At 49.4% G+C, this 19813-nt stretch overlaps 1 protein-coding gene across 1 annotated transcript in view; it reads right to left on the reverse strand.

Moving 5' to 3' along the window:
• Positions 1 to 1014: 1014 nt before the first annotated feature.
• Positions 1015 to 19813, reverse strand: part of HIVEP3 (HIVEP zinc finger 3) — a 165807-nt gene continuing 147008 nt past the window's right edge. Inside the window, exons 7-9 of the mRNA XM_059488674.1 lie at positions 14244 to 14342; positions 6372 to 7435; positions 1015 to 3515 (exon numbers count right to left, since the gene is read on the reverse strand). Of these exons, the coding sequence (XP_059344657.1) occupies positions 2691 to 3515; positions 6372 to 7435; positions 14244 to 14342 (1988 nt within the window). The 3' untranslated portion in view covers positions 1015 to 2690. The remainder of the gene's footprint in view (positions 3516 to 6371; positions 7436 to 14243; positions 14343 to 19813) is intronic.

Here is a 19813-nt window from a genome sequence, read left to right on the forward strand (position 1 = left end):
GCTGGGAAAGCTTAAAAATCCTGATAATGACAATAATAAATCCCCACAACAACGATAACAAAATCATCAATAAACCAATGTAAAGACTTCAGGGTTTTCTTGGGCTTTTTTCCCTCCTCCTCTTTCCACAAAAGACAGAGGGGAAAAAAATCCACGGAAAGTTTAAATAGATTAAAGATTGAAATGCAGTTACAGAAAGAAGCTGAGCAGATTTGATCTAGCCCAAAACTCGCGGCAAATGCACCAAAAAACCAGACACAGCTGCTGCAGTATTTCATGTACCATACATACATATATATATATATATATATATATATATATATATATATATATATATATGTATATGTAAAATTAAATACAAAAAGCTACCTTGGATCAAGTTAAGAGTGTGACAAGGGGCAGAAAGTGACCGAAATCGGGGAAATCTCTCGATTTCATGGGTGGTTTCCAGGGATGCTCACACCAGCCCCGGCCGAGCACTCCACTCCCACTCACCCCGGGATTAAGCGCGGATTAAGGACGCATTTAAAGCCTGAGGACGGTTTAAACCGGTGCTTTAAGAGCTCGAGTGAACAGAGCTGAGTTCCAGCCCCTGCTCTGCCTCTGAGAACAGGAGCAGCTTCCAGGCTCGGGGCCAAAAAAGGGGGAGATGGGAAAAAGGGAAACCTGATAAAAGTGCTAATTAGGGGATAAATGGGTTCTGGACGTTGTTTTGGTCAGGTCACAGCCTTAATGGTTGTACTTAATTCCTTTTACAAGAAGAGCAAAAAAAAAAAAAAAAAAAGAAAAGAAAAAATGACAGAAGATTATTAAAAAATTTCTATTCTTTGCCCGTGAAACGGGAACAGTTCGTAGCTCATCAAGTCTGGCAAGGAAATATGTTCTCATTCAGGATTTTATTTGATTCCTTTTATTATTTTTTTTTGTATTTTTATTTTTTTTAAAAAGTGTATTACGTACCCGATAAACTGGAACAGCTCTGAAAGAAGAAAGAACTGGTCCACTGGTTAAATATTTATATCTCTTTTTTTTTTTTTTTTTTTTTTTTTTTTTTTTGTTAAAATAAAAAAAAAAAAAGAGGTTTGTACAGATTCCATCGACCAGAAAACCCTCTGAAGTAGTAAAGAACCTGCAGGGGCAAACAACTTGAAGCTTTGTGGTTTAAAAAGTTGTGACAGAGGAATGGCTCTGTCGGGGTCACTCTGGATTTGGTATCGGATTTATTGGCAGTTCAGGTCTTTGCTCTGCCAGGAATGCCCATCCCGAAAAATCTGCTCTGGAAAAAGCTGCTGCGCATGCATAACAAGCTGATTTTGCAAGCATTCACCATTCAGCATCAACATTTTTATCTCCCAAAACCAGCCAAAAACAGGGCCTGTCCATGCCAGAGGGGCTGAGCTGGGGATGTCCCACGCCAATAAATAAATAAAAGTGAGAACAGGAGCCAAAGGCACCGAGAGCCCCAGAGGAGGAGTAGAGCCTGGAGCCCTCCTGCATCCCTGGAGATCCCAGAGCAGCCTGGGGTGGGATGGGATGGGATTGGGAGGGATTGGGTGGGATTGAGTGGAATGGGATGGGATGATGGGATGGGATGGGATGGGATGGGATGGGATGGGATGGGATGGGATGGGATGGGATGGGATGGAGGCAGCTTGTCCACAACTCAAACATGCTGGAGGGAGAAAGGTTTTCAAGGCTGAGTTCCTCCCCCTTTGACACCAAGGGAGGGTTTGCAGAGGCTCCCCCAGCCCAGGCAGGGCTTTGCCGGGCGCTGCGGGAGGATTAAAGCAAAGCAAGCAGGAGGCTCGTCCAGCGAGAGACCCTTCCTGGCACGGGCTCTACATTCCATACATTCCTACCTTCTCGCAGGTAAATCTTTGAAGAAGAACTTTTTTTTTTCTTTTTTTTTTTAGTTTTTTTTTGTCCCTTATTTTTTTTTTTTTTTAGAAAAGTGCTTTGCTGGGTTCTGCAGGAGGGAGGGGTGCTCGCAGTTTGTCGTCCTCTTTTCGAGGGACAATTTTTCTCCCTGCACACAACGAACCTCCCCTGCTCAAGGAAGTGCTACTTTCAGTCACAAGGTCAGGGTAAACACGTTTTTTCAAATGTAAAGCAGTTTCAATTGTTTAAAGCACAACCATAGGGATGGGAGGAAAAAGAAAACCAAAAAAAAACCAAGCACTTTGCAAGAATTAAATAAAGCATGTAATAAATACAAATCATAAACTTCTGTACACAGGAACAAGGGTTTAGGGTTTTTTTCCTTTTTTTTTTTAATCATTTAAGCAATATAAAAAAAAAGTTTTTTTCTGTTTTGCTTTTGTTTTCAGTGCATCTTCTTCCTCTTTAAAATGCTTAACCCTTTCCTTTCTGCATCTCTCAGGCCCAGGATTACGCACACCTAAATGGCAAAAAAGACAACGTCTAACAAACCCCCTTTCCAAAAAACTTTAAAAAAATATTCACAGCCTCAAACAGTTTTGTACATTTCAAGCAACAAAAGGTATAGAAAAAGGCACAAGTAACTGCATACATGTGGAGATAATACCAGACTGGGACAAAGAAAACCAGGAATTTTCCATGGGTTTGGTCATTCACTAGAGTGCTTCTTATGATTATACTAAAGGAAATAGTGTTGAAAATGTCTGTTGATTTTACAGAGGAAGCCTAAAGGTGGAACAGCTGGCGGAGGTTTAAGTACTTCCCGCGTTTTCATCCACCTTTTTGTGAGTTTGACCTAAATTGGAGTGCTCTGGGTGAGGGCTGCTCCCGCCGGGCTCTCCGGAGAGGTTCCTGGGGCGCGGGGCCTGGGGGTGGCCATGGGGGCCTTCTGAGGGGCTGTCCCTGGCCAGTGAGGGGACGGCTGAGATGAAAGTGCAGGCTGGTTCCGAAGGGGTGCTCGAGCTGCCCGATGGCTGCTTGCCCGTGGCTTTGGAGGGTTCCTCCCCGCTGGCTGAGGGCTCCACATGGGGCTCCTTGGGGCTGCTGGGGCTGCCTGGGGACACCGAGGTCTGCGGCCGCTCCGCCGGGGCGGGCTCAGCCTCTGCTGCAGGCCCGTGCTCCTCCTGCTCCTGCTGGAGCTCGCTAGTCCTCATCTCCTCCAAGAAGCCACCACCCGCCGGCTCCGGGCTCAGGGTGTACTTGGAGACCTTGGCCACGGGGGACACGGACGCCGATGAGGGCTCTGGAGGGCTCTGGGGCTCCCCGTCCCTCGTGGCGGCCCGGCTGAGCTGGGCGAGGCCGCTGGCTGAGGGGAAGTGTCCGCCTTGGAGGGGCAGCACGGGGCTGGGCACCAGGCTGGCGTGGGAGCTGGGCCTGGCCTGCACCATCTGGATGCCCCCGATGGGGATCATGGGGTACGGGGTCCTGGCGAGCTGCTGCGAGTGCAGCGGGAGGTGGCTGAAGACATTCTCCTCCCCTCGGCCGGGAGCGTGGAGGTCGTGAGGGGCCTGCAGGGGCCGGGGGCACGCAGGCGGCGGGGTGCCGGGAGAGCAGGGAGGGCTGTGGGGTTCCATCTTCTGTGCCGGGGGGGAAAAGAAGAGCTGGGTCAGTGTGACACACGGGGGATGGCCTCCAAGGACTGGGGTTAGGGTTTTGTTCGGGTTTGAGGGAGGTCAGGAGCAGCACAACCCACAGCGCTTCCCTTCTGGGACAAATGTGCCCATGGTGTGTTGGGCTACAGATCCAGGGATTTAGCTTAGGCCGGGATCATTATAAAATCAGAAAAGAAGAGCTGGGTCAGTGTGACACACGGGGGATGGCCTCCAAGGACTGGGGTTAGGGTTTTATTCGGGTTTGAGGGAGGTCAGGCAACTCAGGGAGATGTGGAGCCCCAGACCTTGAAGGTGAGGAGCAGCACAACCCACAGCATTTCCCTTCTGGGACAAATGTGCCCATGGGGTGCTGGGGCACAGATCCAGGGATTTTGTTTAGGCCTGGATCCTTATAAAATCAGATTTATTTAGTTGGAAGGGACCTTTAAAGGCCATCTTGTCCAACCCCTGCCATGGGCAGGGACATCATTAACTAGACCACAGATCTCCAAGTCCTGTCCAACCTGGCCTTGGGCTCTTCCAGGGATCCCCCTGGGCAACTTTTGCCAGGGCCTCCCCACCCTCTGAGTAAAGAATTTCCTCCTTAGCTTTAGTCTGGATCTCCCCTCTTTTAGTTTAAAACCATCAACCCTACTCTCAGAGCTGCCTCTGGAACACTGGCAGAGCTGCCAGAGCTTGCTGCCAGCTGAGCTGCTTGGGATCCCTGTCAGTGCAGGAGGTTCCTGAGAGCCCAGAATGAGGTTAATTTATATTTATTTATTAATTTTCACTGTGTTTTCCTAAAGCAGGATTGCATCCTTACAGCTGCTGGGTGCAAGGATGCTTCCAGTGAGAGGCAGCATCAAATCCAACACACCCAGCAGTGGGTCCCCACCACCACCCTCATGGGGTGCTCTGTGCAAATCAAGGGTTCAGACCCTACATTTTACCTTTTCCTCTTTCTCTCTCGGTGCTTCCCATAGTTTCCTAACGTACATCATGGAGAGATATGTGGCTAAACAGAAATGGATTAATTAGTGATGAGGTTATGACTAAATCCCTGCACAGGACTCCCAAGAAGAGGAAGCAACAATTGAAATCAACTTTCAATTAAGATGGGGTTGGAGATAAAATATGAGGATCCACTGGAGGGCACATTTCTTTGTAGGATTATGGGGAATAATTCCCTGATCCTGTGAGCTGGATCTCTGAGGAGACAGCAGAGGAAAGCAGCAAAAGAGAACAGGAAAGAGAAAAAGGAAGAGCCACCAAAGGTAGTGTGTGCTGGGTCAGCAGTGACAAGGCCCAACACTGCTAAATGTCACTTACCCACAGGAAGCTGTGGCTAAATCACTTCAGGGATGCTGGGAAACCCCAAACAAATATTTCAGTGGTGCAACAATCACCACAGGGAGAGACTGCCCTAAGCAAGGGCCAGTGGGAAGGGAGATGGTTAGGGTGAGACTTGGCAGCGAGCCTGACACTGGAACTGAGCTAAGATCATCTTCAAGCTCTGTTTGGGACCTGACAAACCCTCCTCTGGTCTTCCTGTCTCTTGTGGCCTCACCAGGAATGTTAATTTTGCAATGAAAGCCCAGCTGTCCATTGTGCTGATAAAGGGGAATTTTTCCATTTAGGTTTTTGCTGGTGCTTTGGAGGCAAACAGAGAAGTAACAGTGGTGGCTCTGGGTGCAGAAAAGGAGGAGGAAAATGAAGCCAAAAGGTAAATGTGACCAAAAGAGTGGGAATGGCAGACAAGCAGAGCTTAAAACCTTGTCTCCTACTGTGGATTTGGGAGCTGAGTGGATTTGCTCCAAGCAGATGCTGCAGGAAGTTATCCAAACAGAAGAGATGAAGGATGAGGGTTTCCAGAGCCCTGGGATTCATCACAAGAAATGGATTGACAGGAAAGGAAAACAGCATGAAAGGAAGCCAAGGTTTGGCCCTAAAGTAAAGGAGTCTCTGAGAAGGTGAGACAAAGACTCAGAGTGGAAAAGAGCAGGAAGGAGGCACCACAGGACAGAAGGTTAGCATGGGCATGGCAGAAAGGTCTGGAGAAGCTCTGGCTCAGCATCGGGGGTGGCAGGGGCTCTGTAAGGGCCTCTCTCTCCCCAGTGCAGCCCCTGAGGGCTGGAGTCTCTCCCCACAGTGAGGGGTCTCACGTTCCTCAGCACCACTGACAGCAGAGCCAGGCACTCCAGCAGGAATGGGAAATATTCCTCCAAACACCCCCATGGATCTGCCTGCAGCCCTGGGGGGGAACAGGAAAATTCCCTTTACCCACAGGATTTGATTTGTCCAGCAGGGAGATTAAATCATGTTCTGGACCCAGTGGGAACCCCCTCTCTGTGCTGAAGAGAGGAGAGATGAAATGAGAGCTGTCCAAACAAATATTTCTCAGCAGCTCATCCAGCAGAGCTGGCTGTGGGTGGACACAGGGCTCAGCCAGGGCTGGCTCAGGTCACTGACCACTGGGAAATGGTCACAGCTCCACCCCAGCTGGGGAAACCTCAGGGATGGGAATGGAAGTCCCAGGAACAAAAAGGCTCTTAGTGACAATTAATCATTAAGAGTTTGTCCTTGCTGATTGTCCCAGCAGGACTGGCTGGCTCAGGAGTGGGAATAACCCCTTGGAGAAGGGATAACTTTATTTCTCTCCAACTGAGAAGGGTAGGACTCAAATGGGAGCAAAAACCCACTGCTGTCCCCTGTCCCTGTTCTCTGGGTCACCTGTGACAGTGATCACAGGGTCCCTGTGCACTTCTGCATCACAGCCTTCACCAAAAACCATGTCAGAGACCACCCTGTGAGGACCAGAGGGCATCAGAGCACTGGACTTACCAGCTTGGACTCGTAGAGCTGTAAGTTTTTGCCAAAGAACCTGTGAGGTAGAGGCATCGAAGAGAATATTCCGGGCTGGGCTTGATATGAGCTTGGAACTTTGTCCTCTGCTGATTTGCTCATGCCAGGCAAGTCCTCTTTGCCAGGGGGTGGATACCTGGCCAGCTCCAAGCAGCCTGGAGACAAGACTTTCTTCAGGGAGAAGTACCTCAGGGATGCCATCTCTCTGCTGGGCGACGAGTGCCTGGCAGGGGCCACTTCTCCTTCAGGGGGAAGGGCTGTCCTCGGGGACAGCTCCCTCCGGGGGGACAGGTGCCTGCTGGGCGACAGCTCGAGCCTTGGGGACACACATCTCAGGGGAGACACCTCCCTCCTGGGAGAGAGGCGCTGGCAGGGGGACAGCCCCCTCCCTGGGGACAGGCACCTCAGGGGGGACAGCTCTGCTGTGGGGGAGAATCGTTTGGGGGACGTTTCGTTTTTGGTCAGTAAGTGCTTCCTCGCCAGCACTGCTCTGCTGCTGCTGCTGCCACCCCCTCTGCCACACTCCTGGCTCGGGGACCACCTTTTCCTCGGGGAGGTGTCTTTGGAGGTCGACAGGTCCATGACCAAGGACATCTGTGGCCTGGTGACAGATTCTCTCTCAGCAGGAGCCAAGTGCTCGGTGGAGGTCAGAGCTGGTCTGTGGAGGCTCAGGAAGCTGTGGCACACAGCAATGTCACTGCTGTCTGCTGACCACTTGCTCTCCAGCCCTGAGGAGGAGGAGGAGGCCTGCTGGCCTTCCCCTGCTTTTGGGGTGCTGGAGGCAGCTTCTTGAGCTGGGGATGTTCGGGTGCCTTCCTCTGGAGAGGACGGGGAGCCCCCTGAGGAGTGCAGCAGGAGGGTGCCGGCTTTGCCTTCCGGCAGCTTCGGCGCTGGCTCGTCTTGGCTCTCCTCTTCCTCCTCGTCTTCCTCGTCCTCGTTGTCATCGTCGTCGTCAGATTCCTCGAGGTCTGAAAACTGGTGTTCCTCGATGGGCTCAGATCCCTCCCTCCCCTCAGAGTCCTGGAAAAGGTCTTCACTGGTTCCTGGAGGCAAACACAGAATAGAGAGTAGAAAACACAGGTTCAGGGGCTATTTCTGTGTTAAATCTGCTCATAGAACACATGTAAGGGGCAATTTTTGAGTTAAACCTGCTCACAGAACACATGTAAAAGGCTATTGTTGAGTTAAATCTGCTCATCAAACATGAGGGATCATATCTGTGTTAAATCTGCTCATAGAACACATGTAAGGGGCTATTTTTAAATTAAATCTGCTCACAGAATACATGTGAGGGGCTATTTCTGTGCTAAATCTGCACACCAAACACATGTAAGGGGTTAGTTTTGAGTTAAACCTGCTCACCAAACACATATAAGGGGCTATTTATGTTAAATCTTCTCACCAAACACATGTAAGGGGCAATTTTTGAGTTAAATCTGCTCGTAGAATACATGTGAGGGGCTATTTCTATGTTAAATGTGCTCATCAAACACATGTTCAGGATCTATTTCTGTGTTAAATCTGTTCATAGAACACATGTGAGGGACTATTTTTGTGTTAAATCTGCACAGCAAACACATGTGAGGGGCTATTTCTGGGCTAAATCTGCTCACAGAACACATGTAAGGGGCTATTTTTGAGTTAAATCTTCTCACCAAACACATGTTCAGGGTCTATTTCTGTGCTAAATCTGCTCACAAGCTCTAAGGGCACCAGAGGAGAGAGGATCTGGCTGCTCCTGGGTCTGATCATCGCCTGCTCTGAGCTGCAGCCCTGCCCTCCCTGCCAGCTCCACAGCTGCTGATCCCAGTATATCCCAGTGAATCCCACTCTGCCGCAGTCTCAGTTCCTGCTCTGCTAGCACACACAGCCCTCAGTCCCTGCTGGGCACCTGCCACACTCTTTATTTGCTCTAAAATGCAAAAAAATAAAAAACCTTTAATAGGTGAGAACAGCAGCACCTTTACCCTTCTGTGGGGTTTGGTGATTATTTGTTACAATGGTGACTCCAGAATATCCACAGCTGCACCAGCTCCATGTGTTGGGCCTTTTCCTGCCCAGATTTCATGACAGATAAACATCACCAAGGCAGAAATTTTGTTAAAAATCAAACAGGGTGGAAGGAACCTCTGTGGATCTCCCTGGCTATGATAAACTCCAGCTGTGGTTTGAGGGCAGAGGGTTTGGGGCTCTGTAAATCAGAGCTTGTAGGCAGTGAGGAGGATAAAAAAGCAAATTCTACAGGATGTTAAATATATCTGCTGGTTAAAACACATCTCTCTGCTGCCCGAAGGGCTTTCTGAGGTGGGTACCTATTGTAATTATGGGGTGGCATGTGGCAGGCAGAAATGATGACTCTGACTCCATCTTCTCAGAAGACTAATTTCTTGTTTTATGATATTATATTATATTAAAGAATACTATACTAAACTATACTAAAGAATACAGAAAGGATACAGAAAGGACTTTTGTTAAAAATCAAACAGAGTGGAAGGAACCTCTGTGGATTTCTGTGGATAGGATAAATTCCAGCTGTAGTTTGAGGGCAGAGGGTTTGGGGCTCTATAAATCAGAGCTTGTAGGCAGCGAGGAGGATAAAAAAGGAAATTCTACACGATTTTAAATATTTCTGCTGGTTAAAACTTATCTCTCTGCTGCCTGAAGGGCCAGCAGGAGCTTTCTGAGGTGAGTACCTATTGTAATTGTGGTGTGCCATGTGGCAAGGAAGAAACAATGAATCTGACTCCATGTTCTCAGAAAGCTAATTTATTATTTTATGACACTATATTATATTAAAGAATACACAGCACCAAGTCCTCATGATGGACTGAAATCCTAATTTGGTTTCTTTGGAATGCCAGGGCCTTCAGGAAGCATTTGGCATTCCCAGTCCCATGGATTTTCCCATGGCTTTTCCCATGGATTTTCCCATGGATTTTCCCATGGCTGTCATCCAGCCAAGAGTCTGCCTGGAGCTGGGAACAGAAAGGAGCAGCTCACCCTGGTTCCAAACATCCCTGGGGCACAGCTACCCCTGCAGCTGACCTGTTGGATTTGTGGGGTGCCCCGATGAAGGGAGGAATGATGAATCTGACTCCATGTTCTCAGAAGGCTGATTTATTATTTTATGATACTATATTATATTAAAGAACGCTATACTAAACTATACTAAAGAATACAGAAAGGATATGTACAGAATGTGAAAAAGATAATAATGAAAACTTGTGACTATCTCCAGAGTCCTGACACAGATTGGCCCTGACTGGCCAAAGAGTGAAAACAAGTCACAATAAAAACTAATAAAAACAATAATCTGTGGTTAAACAATCTCCAAACACGAGCACAACACAGGAGAATCAAATCAGATAATTATTGTTTTCCTTTTTCCCTGAGGCTTCTCAGCTTCCCAGGAGAAGAATCCTGGGCAAGGGGATTTTTCCAGAAAATGTGACAGTGACAGGTACAGAGCTGTCAATGCTCAGAGGAAAATCTGCTCCTCCCCTGGCGGGAGTGCAGAGCTGCTGGCAGCAGTGACAGCAGTGACAGCCCAGACGGGGCCACCGGGGACAGCCACTGGATGTCACTGCAGCCCAGCAGAACGGCACTGCAAGGGCCCTGCTCGGGGAATGCCACCCGTGCCCAGCCAGGGGCCAGAGCTGTGGGACACCTCAGGTCGGGGGCTGGCAGCAGAGCACGGAGATGCTGGGACACCTGTGGGTGACACCTGTGTGTGACACCTGTGTGTAACACGTGACCCCTCTGTGTGACCCCTCTGTGTGACCCCAACTGCATGTGATACCTGTGTGTGACACTTGTGTGTGATACCTGTGTGACACCTGTGTGACACCTGTGTGTAACACGTGACCCCTCTGTGTGACCCCTCTGTGTGACCCCAACTGCATGTGATACCTGTGTGTGACACTTGTGTGTGATACCTGTGTGACACCTGTGTGACACCTGTGTGTAACACATGACCCCTCTGTGTGACCCCTCTGTGTGACCCCTGTGTGTGATAACTGCATGTGATACCTGTGGTGACACTTGTGTGTGACACCTGTGTGTGACTCCTGTGTGACACCTGTGTGTGACTCCTGTGTGATACCTGACACCTGTGTGTGATACCTGTTATACAACACCTGTATGTGACATCTGTGTGTGACACCTGTGTGCGATAACTGCGTGACACCTGTGTAATACATGTGTGTGACACTTGTGTGTGACTGTCACTATCATGTTTTCTGGAAAAATCTCTTTGCCCAGGATTTTTCTCCTGGGAAGCTGAGAAGCTTCAGAGAAAAGGAAAACAATTCTTATCTCATTTGCTTCTCCTGTGTTTGCTGCTTTGGAATGTGTTTGAACATTGTTTACCCACAGGTGATTGTTTTTACTTAATGACCAATCCGGGTCCAGCTGTGTCGAGGCTCTGGAAGTAGTCACAAGTTTTCATTATTATCTTTTTAGCCTTCTGTAAGTTTCCTTTCTGTATTCTTTAGTATAGTTTAGTATAGTATTCTTTAATATAATATGGTATCATAAAAAAAAATTAGCCTCCGAGAACATGGAGTCAGATTCATCATTTCCCTCCTGCCATGGGGCACCCTGAAAATACCACAGGTGACAACTGTGTGACACATGTATGTGACATCTGTGTATGACACCTCTGTGTGAAAACTGTGTGTGACACCTGTTTGACATCTCTATGTGACAAATGTGGGTGACACCTGTGGGTGACACCTGTGTACCCTGACGAAGGTGGGAATGATGAATCTGACTCCATGCTTTCAGAAGGCTAATTCATTATTTTATAATACTATATTATATTAAAGAATACTATACTGTACTATACTAAAGAATACAGAAAGGAAACAGACAGAATGTTAAAAAGATAATAGTGAAAACTCGTGACTCTCTCCAGAGTCCTGACACAGCTTGGCCCTGCTTGGCCAAAGAGTGAAAACAACTCACAGCAGAATCCAATGGAACAATCACCTGTGGGTAAACAATCTCCTAACACATTCCAAAGCAGCAAAACACAGGAGAAGCAAATCAGATAATTATTGTTTTTCTTTTTTCTGAGGCATCTCAACTTCCCAGGAGCAAAATCCTAGGTGAAGGGATTTTTCAGAAATGTGAATGCCACTCTCTCCCTGGAGAGGGATTCTGGATTGTGAAATCCTCCACAGTGACGGGGCTGCTGGGCTTGAGCTGTTTGCAAACCCCCAGGGGAACTGAGCTCAGAGCAAATATTATTCCAAACTCCCAGCTGCAGGCTGAACCGAGCAGATTTCCTGCTTGGAACAGGAATGCATTTCACTGGCAGAGCTGGGAGCCAGCCCTGACTCTGCCTTTGGGGCTGGGGACAGGCAGGAGCTGTGCTGGCATGGTGCGCTCCTTTCCTTGCCCCAGCTGGGACAGGGGAATCCCTGTCACTGGAAATGCCAAATTTGCCCCAGTCAGGGGACAGGAATGAAGGGAAAGTGAAGCCAGCCCCAAAGGAGGAGCTGATTGCATTTGCCACCACAAATTCCAGTGAGGGAAACATCCCAGAGAGTCCTGGGACAGCCCCAGGGAATTGCTTTGGCTTCCTGACACAATCCCTGTGTGACATCTGTAGGTGACACATGTGTGACACCAGGGACAGAGCTCAGACCTGAGCCAGGCTTCCAAAATTCATCCTGCTGAGCCCATGGGGAGAGAAAGGGCAGGGCTACAACAGATATGTTTGTTTGATATTTGGGAAAAATGATGAGGAGGATTTTATTTTACTAGAAGGTTATATTATATATTATATTATATTATATTATATTATATTATATTATATTATATTATATTATACTGTATTATATTACATTATATTATATTATATTATATATTATATCTTATTATATCTTATTATATCATATCATATCATATCATATTATGTGAATTTGTTAAGTATTTAATTGCACAACTCTACAGTATTTTGTGACTGTTAGTTGACAGTTTTGATACTTATATACTTGGATTTCATTTGTTAGTGAGTTAAAACACTTAAATTAGAATTTAATTTTTTTTTTTTTTTTACAATATATTTTACTTGTGAACAAACACAGGCTGCAGCAAATGAGACAAGAACTGTTTTTCCTTTTCTGAGATTCAGAGAATATGAATCCCAGAAATTTCTCAGGAAGTTGTGTTTTGCTTTTCTCTGTGAAATGTGGTGACACAGGGCAGAGATGGAGGAAGGAAGGAGAGAGGGAATTAGCGGGAATGTGTCCTGCTGACAGCTTTGTCTGAGGTTGCCTCTCATTCCGTGTGTGTTATTTATTCTCCCCAGCTGGTACCAGCCCACCGAGCCCAGCCCAGGCAGGAGTGAGGAATTATACTCTAATCTCCTTTTATAGTAACACCCCTTGCTTTCTGCTGCCCCTTAAATAGAAATACAAACAATCAAGTGAAATACAACCCCAGTTTAAAATAATCCAGGGAGTTTTAGGAACTGCTGCTCCCTCCCTGCCTGCCACCAGAGGAAAGCACAGCAACCTTCCTGTGCTGCTTTGTGTCACGTGGAAATTGGAGCCTTTTTTATTATTATTATTTAATTAAAACAGCCCGTTTAATTCTTGTTCTGAGCCTCTTTGTGAGGAACAGAGAGGACACAGGGGAGGCTCTTTGCAGCCCCTCACCCTGAGAGCAGGGGCTGTGATCACAGCTGGGATCTCGAATTTCTCATGCACCTTTCTGCCATTCCTGGGTTATTTTCTCATCCATCCAAGCAGCCCCAGCCATTAGAGGCCAAAATCCCATTTTCTGCCTATCTCCTTGGCTGCTGTGTTCAACACTGACATTTGTGAGCGATGACTCTGCTCATGGAGCAGAATATTCCCATGGCCAGCAGAATATTCCCAAGTGGGAGAGAAGCTGGGAGGAAGGAAAGGAAACCTCCCCTGACCCCATCCCTGCCAAGGGAACCTCTGTGCACCCCCTGAACAAAGCCACATGGCTCTGCAGGGATGGAAACGGGAAATGGGAATGGGAAAAGGGAAAGGGGGAATGGGAACGCAAAATGGAAATGGGAATGGGGAATGGGAAATAAGAATGGGAAACGGGAATTGGGAAATTGGGAATGGAAATGGGAAAGGGGGAATGGGAGATGGGAGTGGGAATGGGGAATGGGAATGGGAAATGGGAATGGGAAATGGGAAATGGAGAATGAGAATGGGGAATGGGAAATGGAAATGGGAATGAGAATGGAAGACTCTCCTGTGTGGCACTCTGGGGACTTCCTGTGATTCCAAACTCCCCCGGAGTGCTGGCACAACGTGCAGAGAGCCCAGGGCAGCTTTGACTCGGAGACACCTCCCAGGGCTGGGGGGGCCCTGCAGCCTCGGGCACGGGGGACAATGGATTAATCGATGTCACACTGATAATGTGTCACTGCTGCTGTGTGACACTGCCCCTGTGTCACTGTCCCTGTGACACTGCTCCTGTGTGTCACTGCCCCTGGCCTCTCCAGAGCGTGGCAGCCACACTCTGTGACACCAGCAGGACCCTCCTGCCACCCCCCCATGTGTTGGGGACACTGCCAAGCCCTCCCTGCAGGCAGGCACAGAACCAGAGCCTCAAAATAAATCAAAACACCAAAAATCAAAAGTCCCCTGGTGCCACCAACCCCAGCCAGGGCACCCAGGGGACCCAGGCTCCCAGTGACCCTGCCCTGGTCACAGCTGCCAGCGCTCACAGCATACCCTGGCAGGAGCCTGGCGGCACAAATTGCTCCCCATGTGTGGCAGGGTGGGCTCTGCCCTGGCTGGGCACTGCCCTCCCTCACACCCCAGCAGCTCTGCACAGGGAAGGTTGGGTTGGTTTTACCTTCCTCGGCTTCCAGATCCACCGGTGGAGATACCAACACGCCCAGCTCCTGACATTTTTTGCTGTGGGCCTTTGACTTCATGTGTTTAGTCAGATTCCCTGGAAAGAAGCAGAAAATCCATTTTAGTCAAATATGGCTCCTTTTCTCCCCCTTCTTTTTCCCCATTTTAAATTTTTTTTGTCGTTTTCTTCAGATTTTTTCTTTTTTTTTCCCTTTGCACACTCAACATTCACAACTCAAACCCCTCCCTGAACCAGCCAAAGGTCCCTGACTGTCCCCAAGCCCTGCCCACTGCAAACCCTGGTGACACAAGGCCAGGTCCCCTTTACCTCCCTTTCTGCTGCCCCAGGGTGCAGGATGAGGCACAGGCAGGGTGTGGGACCTTCCAGGGCTTGTGCAGCCTGGAAAAACTGCTGGGGCACATTTGGGGCTGGGGGAAGAGATGGCCTGGGCCGCTTTCAGCTGTGAGCATGCAGCAAATTAAAAATGGGAGGAAAGCAGAGATGGGAAACACATCCCAGTGTGGCATCATCATCATCATCATCATCATCATCATCATCATCATCATCATCATCATCATCATCCTCCAATCTCATCCCAACAGCCCCACCTGCCTGGAGGGGACACCACAGGGCAGAGTGGGTCTACCCTGGAAATATTCAAAAAACAAGTAGATGCGGCACTTGGGGACATGGGACTTTTCCAGCTTTAATGATTTTATGAGGGTGCAGCAAATTAAAAATGGGAGGAAAGCGGGGATCGGAAACACACCCCAGTGTGCCATCTTCATCATCATCTTCCAACCTCATCCCAATAGCCCCACCTGCCTGGAGGGGAGAAGCTCCTCAGCACCACAGGACAGAGAGGATCTACCCTGGAAATGTACCAAAAATGTGTGGATGTGGCACTTGGGGACATGGGTCAGTGGTGGTGGCCTTGGCAGTGCTGGAGAAGGACTGGGCTTGGTGATCTTGGAGGGCTTTTCCAGCTTTATTGGTTTTATGATTCTATGATAAAATGAGAGTTTGAGCTGCCAGCCAAAGGGGAAAACCCTACACTCCCATATTTCCCCAAAAGAATGGCCAAGGTGCTCTGGAAATGTTCCAAAACCAAGGCGATGTGGCACTTGGGGACGTGGGGCTTTTCCAGCTTTAATGATTTTATAAATTTACAATAAAATGAGGGTTCAAGCAGCCAACAAGAGGGAAAACCCTGCATTGCCATTTTTTCCCCAAAAAATGGCTCAGGTGTTCTGGAAGGCACCAAAGGGCTGGGCCAGCTCAGCTCCTCGAGCAGGAGGAGCCTTGGACACCCTCTGGAATTCAGAAATTCCCAGTGAGGCTTCCCCAGGGCCAGGATGGGATGTGAGGTCACTGGGGCTACTCAGGGATAGCTCAGAGGGCACCTCTCTAATTCTGCCTCTCAAATTGCAGGCGGGTTAATTAGACAGTAATTAACCCCACTTACAGGCCAGGGAAATGCTGAACAAAGGGGATCATTGGCTGGAGGGGATGGAGAAGGTAGGAAAATGAAAGGTTGGAGAATTAAAGCAAAAATGTCTCATTTTCCCTTTTCCTCTCAACAGCGCTTCCTAAAATCCCCAACCAGGATTGGGAGGGACCTTAAAATCCATCCAGGGACACCTCCCAATGTCCCAGGCTGCTCCAAGCTCCATCCTGGCTTTGGGCACTTCCAGGGATTTGTGGGATGATGAGGAGGAAGAAGCTGGGCCCTGCTGAAGGAGTGTTTGAATTTCCCATGCCCTGCTGTGCCCTCAGCCTTGCTGGCACTGAGGAGCACCAAGCTTGGTTTTCTCACCAAAAAATAAAAAAAAAAAGAGGAAAATCAGAATTCTCCCATTTTATTACAACCTCCAGGGAGAGCTGAGGTCATGCAGTGCAAAGTCCCTGAGCTGGGGGAGCACAGGGGGCCCCTCTGAGCCTCTCCTGTTGCTGCTCTGGCTATCAGGGATAAAAAAGCCACTATTCACTGGAGCACAGCATTACCCGTGGTGCCACAACCACCCAGCTGCCACCTTGATTTCTCCTGAGCCCATGAATTATTTATTTCAGCCCATTTTGTACAAAATGGAGCAGCTCCAGCAGGAAACACCACGAGAGACAAAGGTTGACTCTATATCCCTGGGTGTCTGGCACCCAACCTGGACATGGATTCAGGGCATGTTTAATAACCTGAATGCAGCAAAACAGCTCCAAATAAGAGAGATTTATTCTGTTTAACTGCCCTGAGCCCCCTGGTCAGGACACTGAGGTGTGAGGATGAGCTCAGCTCCCTGCTCCAAACCAGAGCCTCCTTCCTCACCCCAAATCAGGAGTTTTGTCATGGCCCCAAACCCACCCCATGAGCCAGGAGCGTGTTCTCACAAACACCTCTGCTCCCAGTGAATTACCAGGGCCTGAAAATGAAAAAAAAACCCCATCCACAGTCCCAGCTGTGGCCTCATGGAGCTGGAATTTCATTTTGGAAATGAGAAGCAGCAAGAGCTGCCCAGATTGAGTCAGTGGCTGCAAACCCCCCCTGTGCTGCTGCTTGTCCAACCAGCTCTGCCCCATCCCTGCTCAGCCAAACCCTGCCTGGAGCCCCTCCAAGGGCAGCAAACACAACCCCAGCAGTGAGCAGGGCTTTGTGGGGACCCAGCTTGGTGGGGAGGGGACATCCCCAGCGTTCTGGTGCTCCCAAACCAGCCCAGAAATCCTCTGTGCCACCAGGAGCCTGCTGGAAAAATCAGGAGAGACACCCAGACCTGAGGGAGCAGCAGGAACTCCTGAGGAGAGGGAGCTGCTCAGTGCTCTCAGGTCCTCAGGGGTGCTCTGAGGCCACCATGGCCACCTCAGGTGTCCAAAAGCCACTGTGGCCACCTCAGGTGTCCAAAAGCCACCTCAGGTGTCCAAAAGCCACTGTGGCCACCTCAGGTGTCCAAAAGCCACCTTGGCCACCTCAGGTGTCCAAAAGCCACTGTGGCCACCTCAGATGTCCAAAAGCCACCTCAGGTGTCCCAAGGCCACCATGGCCACCTCAGGTGTCCAAAAGCCACTGTGGCCACCTCAGATGTCCAAAAGCCACTTCAGGTGTCCCAAGGCCACCATGGCCACCTCAGGTGTCCAAAAGCCACTGTGGCCACCTCAGGTGTCCAAAAGCCACCTCAGGTGTCCCAAGGCCACCTTGGCCACCTCAGGTGTCCAAAAGCCACTGTGGCCACCTCAGGTGTCCAAAAGCCACCTCAGGTGTCCAAAAGCCACCGTGGCCACCTCAGGTGTCCAAAAGCCACCTTGGCCACCTCAGGTGTCCCAAGCACAGCTGGCTGACCACACCAGCATGTCCCTGTGCAGCTGCAGGACCTGCAGGGCTCCCAGAGCCCTCCTGCCCCTCTGCTGGCGCTCAGCAGCTGCTGGGGCTGCCACCATGCGCCAGGAGCCACCAGTGTCACCTGCTGTCCTGTTCTCTGTCCGTGGCCAGGGCAGTGTGTGCCTGCTGCCCTCCTTTCCCAGCCCCCAGTGCCAAAAAATTCACCCCAAACCCCAAAGCACCAACTCATCCCAAGCTTTGTTTCGTTCCCCTCCAGCTCCTTTTCCCTCTGCTCTGTCTCTCCCTTCCTCCCCCAGGTAAAGCTGATGGCCAAGATCCTCCTGCAGAGCTCTGGGTGCAAATTTTGTTGGAGAAATCCCAAAAAAAGCAGGGATGCTGCATCCTTTTAGGGAAGGACAGATCCTCATCTGCCCCCTCTGCATCATTTTAAGGCAACTGCAAGCTGGAGGCTCCTTTCCCTGGGCTGAGAAGCTGAGTGATCATCCTGGGAGCAATCTGCAGGACAAGAATATTTATCTGAGCAGGGCTCTTCTTCCAGTTTTTGTTTTTTTAGACCCCTTAATTAACGCTGGCAGCATTAAACGCTCGGCAGATTTCCAGTAAAACCAACACCACTTTGCTAAGTGAGAGCTGGATTTAATCCTACCAGGGAAGACTCACAGCTACTTGTTGCCTTGCAGAGTTCTGGCTCCCAAGTTAAAAAAAAAAAAAAAATAAAAATAAAAAAGAAAACCACACAGCATTGCTTCCTTGGAAACTGTGGAAAAACATCTTTGAGGGAGCAAGAGAGAGCAGCAGGGAGCTGGATTTAAATAGCAGAGGAATTTCACTGAACCCTAAGCAGGTAAGTGCTCCTTATTGGGGAATGTTTACCAAAAAAAGCTCCCAGATTTGCAACCAACTGGTTATATTTAAAAAATCCCTCAGGAATTGCTGGGAATGCTGAGCCCCCAGGAGGAGCAGGGGCAGGGTGACCACAGCTCCCATTACGCCTGCCCAGAACTATGTGCTCAGCTCTGCCCATGCTGGGAGCTCTGAGTGGGACTTAGAGCAGCTTAAATGCCTGTGTTGTTTGGAGAAAGCTGAGACTGGAGCCTTCCAAAAGCACCTAAAGCAGCTTAATAGGGACTAGAAGTGATTTCCCAGTTAAATTTCATGAGGGAAATTATTTTTTTTTATTTTGCAAGAGCCATTATAATATTTTTAAGGCGTTAAAGCAGAATGTAGGGAGCTGAAGCATTGAGATTCCTGGGAAAATTATCCTGTCTTTGCTGGGGATGATCCTTTCTATTTCTGCTGTTAAATCTGATCAATTGAGCAACAACAAAAAAAAACCCCAAAACCTAAAAAACCAAAAAATGAGCGAGTGCAGGAGGCAGCACAGTGACACAAAGAGCCAGGATGAACAATTGTCACATTCCTCTTTGGAAAGCACTTGCAAGGAGAGCAGCAGCTCCTCTGGGAGGAGGAGAAAGCCATGGAGCCAGGCTGGGAGATCTGGGGGTGCTGCCCTGGAGAGGAGAAGGCTCCAGGCAGAGCTCAGAGCCCTTGCAGGGCCTGAAGGGGCTCCAGGAGAGCTGCAGAGGGACTGGGGACAAGGATGGAGGGACAGGAGGCAGGGAATGGCTGCCAGTGCCAGAGGGCAGGGCTGGATGGGATCTTGGCAATTGGGAATTGTTCCCTGGCAGGGTGGGCAGGGGCTGGGCTGGAATTGCCAGAGCAGCTGTGGCTGCCCCTGGAGCCCTGGCAGTGCCCAAGGCCAGGCTGGGCATTGGGGCTGGCAGCACCTGGCACAGTGGCAGGTGTCCCTGGGCTGCAATCAGCTGCCATTGAAGATCCCTTCCCACCCAAACCACTCTGGCATTCACATTCCTCAACCAAGGATGGAAACCAGCACCAAAACCCATTGCAGCAAATGGAGAAAGGAAAGGAAAGAATGATTGCCTGGCTGGTTCCAGGTGCCCCCAGTGCCATTTGCCACAGGGGGTTTGTAGGCTGGCAAGGCCTGGTTAGAGAGGTTTGGGCTGTGCCAGGGTGCCCAGAGCAGCTGTGGCTGCCCCTGGAGCCCTGGCAGTGCCCAAGGCCAGGCTGGAGCACCTGGCACAGTGGGAGGTGTCCCTGGGGTGGGATTTAATGTCCCTCACAACCCAAATAATTCTTGGTTCTGTCATTTTGCTGGGAAATGCCCTCACACAGAGAACCAGCCATAACTGATACTCTGTGTGCCAAATAAATCCTTGAA

This window comes from Ammospiza nelsoni, chromosome 25 (genome assembly GCF_027579445.1).
Source record: "Ammospiza nelsoni isolate bAmmNel1 chromosome 25, bAmmNel1.pri, whole genome shotgun sequence".
NCBI classification, from domain to species: Eukaryota; Metazoa; Chordata; class Aves; order Passeriformes; family Passerellidae; genus Ammospiza; species Ammospiza nelsoni.